Source organism: Mangifera indica, chromosome 1 (genome assembly GCF_011075055.1).
Source record: "Mangifera indica cultivar Alphonso chromosome 1, CATAS_Mindica_2.1, whole genome shotgun sequence".
Lineage (NCBI taxonomy): Eukaryota > Viridiplantae > Streptophyta > Magnoliopsida > Sapindales > Anacardiaceae > Mangifera > Mangifera indica.
The window spans coordinates 9,483,858-9,489,908 of NC_058137.1; the positions used below are offsets into that span (position 1 = coordinate 9,483,858).

Here is a 6,051-nt window from a genome sequence, read left to right on the forward strand (position 1 = left end):
TTCTTGTGTAAGTTTTCATGATCATTTTTTATTTATAAATCAAATACAAAAATCAACAAGAAAAAGTTCTTCAAATAAACAATCCATAAGCAAATTAATTTGGATATCATAATAATATGTCATTATATAATTTAATAATTTTTAATTAATAATATAATAATATCTAATAACATAATAATATATCACCTTAAATTAATAAGCATTATAAATGCGAGTAACATCAGTACAAAGAAAAGTTGGAGATTTTGTAAGAAAGCAAAATTTTATTCAGATGATTGGATATTCTGCACAGTTTCAGGAAAAGGGCAGTGAAAATTCTTACAGATCTCCCGTCAAAAAAGTTTCGAAAAGAAATGGTTATTCTTTGTTGTCTCGTAAGTAATTATGAAAACCCATAGGAAATTTCTGTAGGCTTAACCGCAGAATCAATGAATTTAGTATAAGATGGAGATATACTCCATATAAAAAGCAGGCATCCAGTTAAATTTCTCAGAACTTTAAGCAAGGCTAAGGCAAGTAGCGTACGATTGAAGGAAAGTTAGACCTTGTTCTGTGATTGCTCTATTCCTAGCTCGCCTCACCCAATCAACTACTATCTCCTCTGCTTGGCTACCTCGAACACCTTGTTCAAGAGTATCAGCTGCTTCGGCCAGTTTTCCATCGCACAAGTAACTTTCAACTCTACAAATCACAGATTCAATCCCGTCTCCAGACTCGCCAACTTCCTTTACCTGTATGGCATTTGCAAAGAATATGATTAAGGAGTTCAATAAGGTAATGCGGTGACTAGATCTGGTATTTTCTTACCTTTAACCAGGATGCAACATGTGATAACGAATGTGTTAGGATACCACCACCGCCTGGTGGGATCAGACTGAAATGTCGTAGTGTCCTTTTCAAGGTGTCAAACTGCAATACAAATGGATGTCAGATGCAACCTAAAAGAGAGAAATCCAACTTTTGCTAGCAAAGACATGCAACTTTTGCTTAGGAGATTCATCATAAAGTTCAAACTCCTCAAAATCAAAACAAACCTAAAATCTTTAACAGTTTGCACTTGCACCCAAAAGCTAACTAAATCAAAGCATCATTTGAGAAAGGAAAGAAAAAGAAAGTATGCACAATCTTTATATTCTTAAAAAGATTAAAGAATGAACAAGGTGACTTTTATCCTACTGTTCACCTAAAAAATTTTCAAATTTGGCCATGTTAAGTCATACATATTATCATTTGTGAAAAGTAGCTGACAGATTGGGCAATGGTCTTGACGAACTTGCCATCCAAAAAGAATTGAATAAGTAATCATACAATCGTATAGTTCAATGTATAAGATGAATAAAGGCTTATCATCCGGTAATGTAGATTCTTTAAGTTTTCACATCTTATTGCATGAAGGTCTTCCATGTTTCTAACCTAACTGATAAGAACATATTTGTTAAACAGTTAATTGGCATATCACTAATTTACCTTCTGATTCAATTGCAATGGTGTTTCTGTGCCATGGTATCGAGTTTCTTCTGGAATGGATGATAAAACCAAATCCAAGACAGAGTCTTTTTCAATGCCATCTAGATAGGTGCATAGTGCATCTATTTCTTTTTTAATTGGTGACCCTTTGGAAAGTGCATCCTCTAGAGCAAGTGCCCCCTATAATAATTAATATGAGTCAAATTTTAAAAAGTAGAAATAACAATTAATGTGCTACAAAATACATAACATGAGTCAACATAAAACAGAAAAGAAGTTTTTTACCAGAGCAAGCTTGTGAGCAAAGTAACTCTTACGAGCCTCTTCTGATCGAGCATAAAATGCCATGCACAATGCATTTATCTATTAAAAAAATTCAAAATTTGTTCAGTGTCATTACAAACAAAATCATAATATTTACTGGCTAAAGAGAGGTAGAGACAAGAAAAAACAGTACCAACAAATTTGTACACAATGCATAATGAATCTTGTTTTCGAACAATTATGCATGCATATAAACAACATTGAAATTCCAAAGGACTAGATAATTCAATGTGTTTAACCTAATCTTTGGACTTAGTTAAAAGAAGAAAATAATTCATATTGGAAATTGAAATAGTTAATGGATGCAATTTTTTATGTCTTTTTGTTGTACACGCAATACATGTGGTACAAGGGTGACACATTCTACATTCTCAGATTTTTAGAGAGACCTTCAAAGTAAAGATTTTTATGAGACATCCTTCATCAAGCATTCAATTTTATGTGTGTGGAATGTCTTCAAAACTTATCATATGACTTGAACAAAATTCTTACATGAAGATTTGCTTCTGCCATTTTCTCAATCTGTGCTGCCTTCTCACGTGTGATTGCTGCAGCTAGTTCCACTTTACCTAATTCTTGTGCTTGTTTCAACTTCAACTCTGCTTCACTTTCCTGTAATCGTTGAAGACAGGCTTAAGTTCACTGGTTCCTAATTACTTCAGTACATAGCAATGTTTATTTACAGCAAAAACTAAAAAAGCAACCTTCTGTTCCAGTTCCAGCCTTAGTTTCTCCTCCATCTCCTCTTGCAGTGACTTGATAGCAGCTGCCGCTTTTGCTCTCTCTCTCTTCAATTCCTGCAAATGGAAAAAAGCAAGATACTTAGGATCTGATAATGAATCCTAAAGTAGATGCCATAGAGGATACTCTCTCTCTCTTCTTTCGGGAGGGTTGGCATAAACAAGCAGGATATAGTGCTGCTGAAACGAAGTGATCTTTGTAAATACTTATCACCTGGCTTGGCTACTTGCATGCACTGTTTAACCCCAAAAATTCAGTACCCATATTACAATAATGCTTTCAATTGTTAAATTGTATTCGAAGATGTACAACCCAATCAAACACAAGACACTTTCTTCCAAGAAAAATAAAGAGTAAGAAGATGTAAAGTTTTATACCTTCTCTAAGATTGCAGCCTCTTCCGTACTCATCAGCTCCCTAGCCCTTGAGTCCCTCAGTTCTTTTTCATACTTCTCCTGAAAAGCAGCCAAAAGATTTGAACAAGATGTGTGTAAACCCAAGCAGGAAAAGTCAATTTTGTTCGATAGGACACTATTTTTTTTCAACTTATCAATTTATGAAGCTGTAAAGTTAATAAAACATCAATCTGGGATTTGAATGATTTATGTGAGGAATTGTTGACAATTCAAACCTTCAGTACTCTCTTTTCTTCAGCAAACATACGAGCATCCAGTTCAGCTTGCCTTTTTTCAGCAGCATGAATTGCTTGTAAAAAATCAAACACCAATTTCCCCTCATTGGATAGATAATCATTGTTCAGCTCCTCAATTGCATTAATATAATCCTAACAATTTGAGAAACAAAGTTCAAACAAACATTTTTTTACAGCATGGTAACAAAACATAAGCATAATACAACACATAAAGAAAGTTTATAATAAACCTCTGTCGCCTTGGCTGTAGCACCTTCATCAATGTCATCCCTAAGATGATATGCCTCAAGGAGAGAAGCTGGTGCTTTGGCCCCTTTGCCCAAAGCATCCTGCAATAAAAGATATATAAGCTACTTCTGAGCCCATTCAACATCCATATAATAGACAATAAAATGGAAATTCAGAACTGAATAAAACAAAATAATTCAACACCACTATAATAATATTTGTATAAATAATACAAAAGCACCGTTGAAAAAGACTAAAGGATGAAGTAAGAAAAATAGGTACCTTGGATTTGTCTTCTGTGATAATATGCTGATGTGGCATTGTTTTCAGGTCGGATTTTTTGGTCTCCTCATCTTTATCAGGAACTACATTCGCCTGGCCAGATATTGAAGTGACTTGAACTTCCTTGACAGTTTTTGATTCTGGGCTTTCCATCTGAATACTTCCTTCAGATGATATTGGAGGGCTTGAACCTTGAATATCAGATTCTATGACTTTCTTAATAGTTTCCGCTGAGTCTTTCTCCACTGCTATTGTACCATCTTCAGGTGTCAAATCTCCTCTATCTTCCAAATGAGACTGGTTTTCAACTGGTATTTCACTAAATGTTCCAGGCTGATGAGGATCTTTGTCATTCTGCAAAGCTTGCTCCACAGATGTTTTAGGCTCTTTGTCACTGTGGGAAGGAACTATGGGCTCCACCAAATTTTGAGCATTCTTCAAAGTGTTCTTATCATCACTGAACTTAGGCAAATCAATAGACTTCTGTTTCTCATTCTCTTGGCTAATATATTGATCTAAATACCCATTCTGATAAGCTAAAAGGGCAGCACCAGCAATGACAGTAGTTCCAACAACAACAGTTGACAAATTACCCTTTGATTCAGGTGGCTTGCCCGTGGGACCAGGTTTGTTGGATGAATTAAGCTGGGATGCAGTTGAAAATTCCTTTCTTGAAGAAATAATAAAGGAGACCCGCTGCAATTATCCATGCATAAGAAAACTAGGGAGCATAACATATATGCTAGCATCAATAGAGCAAACAGTAGCAAATCAACAAACTTGTAAGCATGTTAAGCATACAAAAAAGTGCTAAGTGATCACTTAACCCAAAAATATAAGCTGAAGGATGGCCTACCAATGGTAAAATAATAAACAGTTGTAATGATAGACGTCAAGAAAGCTTAAGAAAACACAATTTCCTAACCAAAGATAAAGACACATGGATACTGGCATGACCAAGAATTATAATGAGAACGAAAATTCAATAAACAGAATCTAAAAGTTACTGATACTTGTGAGGGCATGTTTGGGAGTGTGCAACTGAAAATAATTAAAAGCACCCTTTAAGATCAGTGAAACACTTATCTAGTGCTATTCTGAGAACACAACCAAGAAACTGTGGATTTTACAGAACCCCCAATACACATAGTAAGGCTTTGGTAATGTTTCTGTAGAAAGCACTTTTGAGTGCTCTTAAGTATATTCACTTAAAAACATTTTATAGGGGAGTACTTATGATTTTTTTTTTTTTTCTGAAAGCTACTTCAACCCAAGTTCTTATAAGCTACAAAATTATAAGAAGAAAGCTTTTAACTACATAAAAACACCCTTGGTTGTATCAAAATGGATACAAAATGCAAAGTAAATCAAATTCACTAGTGTCCAACTATCAATGAAAAACACAATGTAATAAAAAATACAAATTAAACCAATGAAATAACCCCAGATTATCAAAATCTATCCTACAGGCAGAACATTTGTCTATTAACGATCCATTTGCAAATTCTTCATGATAAATCTCTATGAAGTGCTACCAAGTAAATGCATTTCCTACAAAATCACTCAAAAACATCTTACAGCACAAAACCTATTATGTGTTTCTCTAATAAAGGAATTCAAGTGTTTTTAACCTCTCAAACGCTACAAAACCAACAGAAAAAAAGTGCTTCTAACCACTAAAAAAGCACTGCTCAATTAAATCAAACCAGCTTCCAAGCGCACAACTGAAAGTAACCACTCAAAAACACGCAATCCAACAATCACAAACAAAACGACACCGCCTCATCAAACTCCATAACACAAATAAAACAACTTGCCTGGGTCCTCAGAATCCTCCGACGCGACGATAATTCCAAAATTGACCTGAAATTACAGCACCATTGAAACGAAATTCAACAATTGAAACACCTAAAAACACCCTATATTTGGGATTTAAAAATTATTACCTTCGTAACATTTCAACGGTGGATCTAACGACTGAGTGCGGTCAAGGCGTTTGAGAAAATGGCTGAGCCAAGAGAGCGTTTCGTTGTCAGCTCAGTGAGGGAGCGAAACGGTGCGTTCTGGCAGGTGGAGTCAGCTCGTTAAGACAGTCAGTTGGGAAAATACCTAAAGAAAATAAAGAAGTTACTCTATTAGTACTTATTGTTCCTTACTGGCAGTAGGGCATCCATGCCGGGTTAAAATTTTAATAAAAAAATTAATTATGTAAAAAAGATGTCTTATCTTTATATTACGCAAATATAACAAATAATTATACATTAATTTATGCATGTATAACCAGAATTAATTTGAGTATTATATATTATTATATGATTGAATTTGAAATACCAACAACAAAACAATAATATTAATAA

General features: G+C 34.5%; 1 protein-coding gene across 1 annotated transcript; it reads right to left on the bottom strand.

The window, feature by feature from the left end:
• Positions 1-243: 243 nt before the first annotated feature.
• Positions 244-5,819, bottom strand: LOC123230111 (MICOS complex subunit MIC60). Its single transcript, XM_044656236.1, has 12 exons — positions 5,641-5,819; positions 5,512-5,557; positions 3,695-4,390; positions 3,415-3,513; positions 3,164-3,316; positions 2,910-2,987; positions 2,496-2,588; positions 2,284-2,403; positions 1,753-1,830; positions 1,468-1,647; positions 808-909; positions 244-731 (listed from the first exon to the last, which is right to left on the bottom strand). The coding sequence occupies exons 1-12, from the start codon at positions 5,649-5,651 to the stop codon at positions 498-500; spliced, it is 1,890 nt and encodes a 629-aa protein (XP_044512171.1). The 5' UTR covers positions 5,652-5,819; the 3' UTR covers positions 244-497.
• Positions 5,820-6,051: the final 232 nt, after the last annotated feature.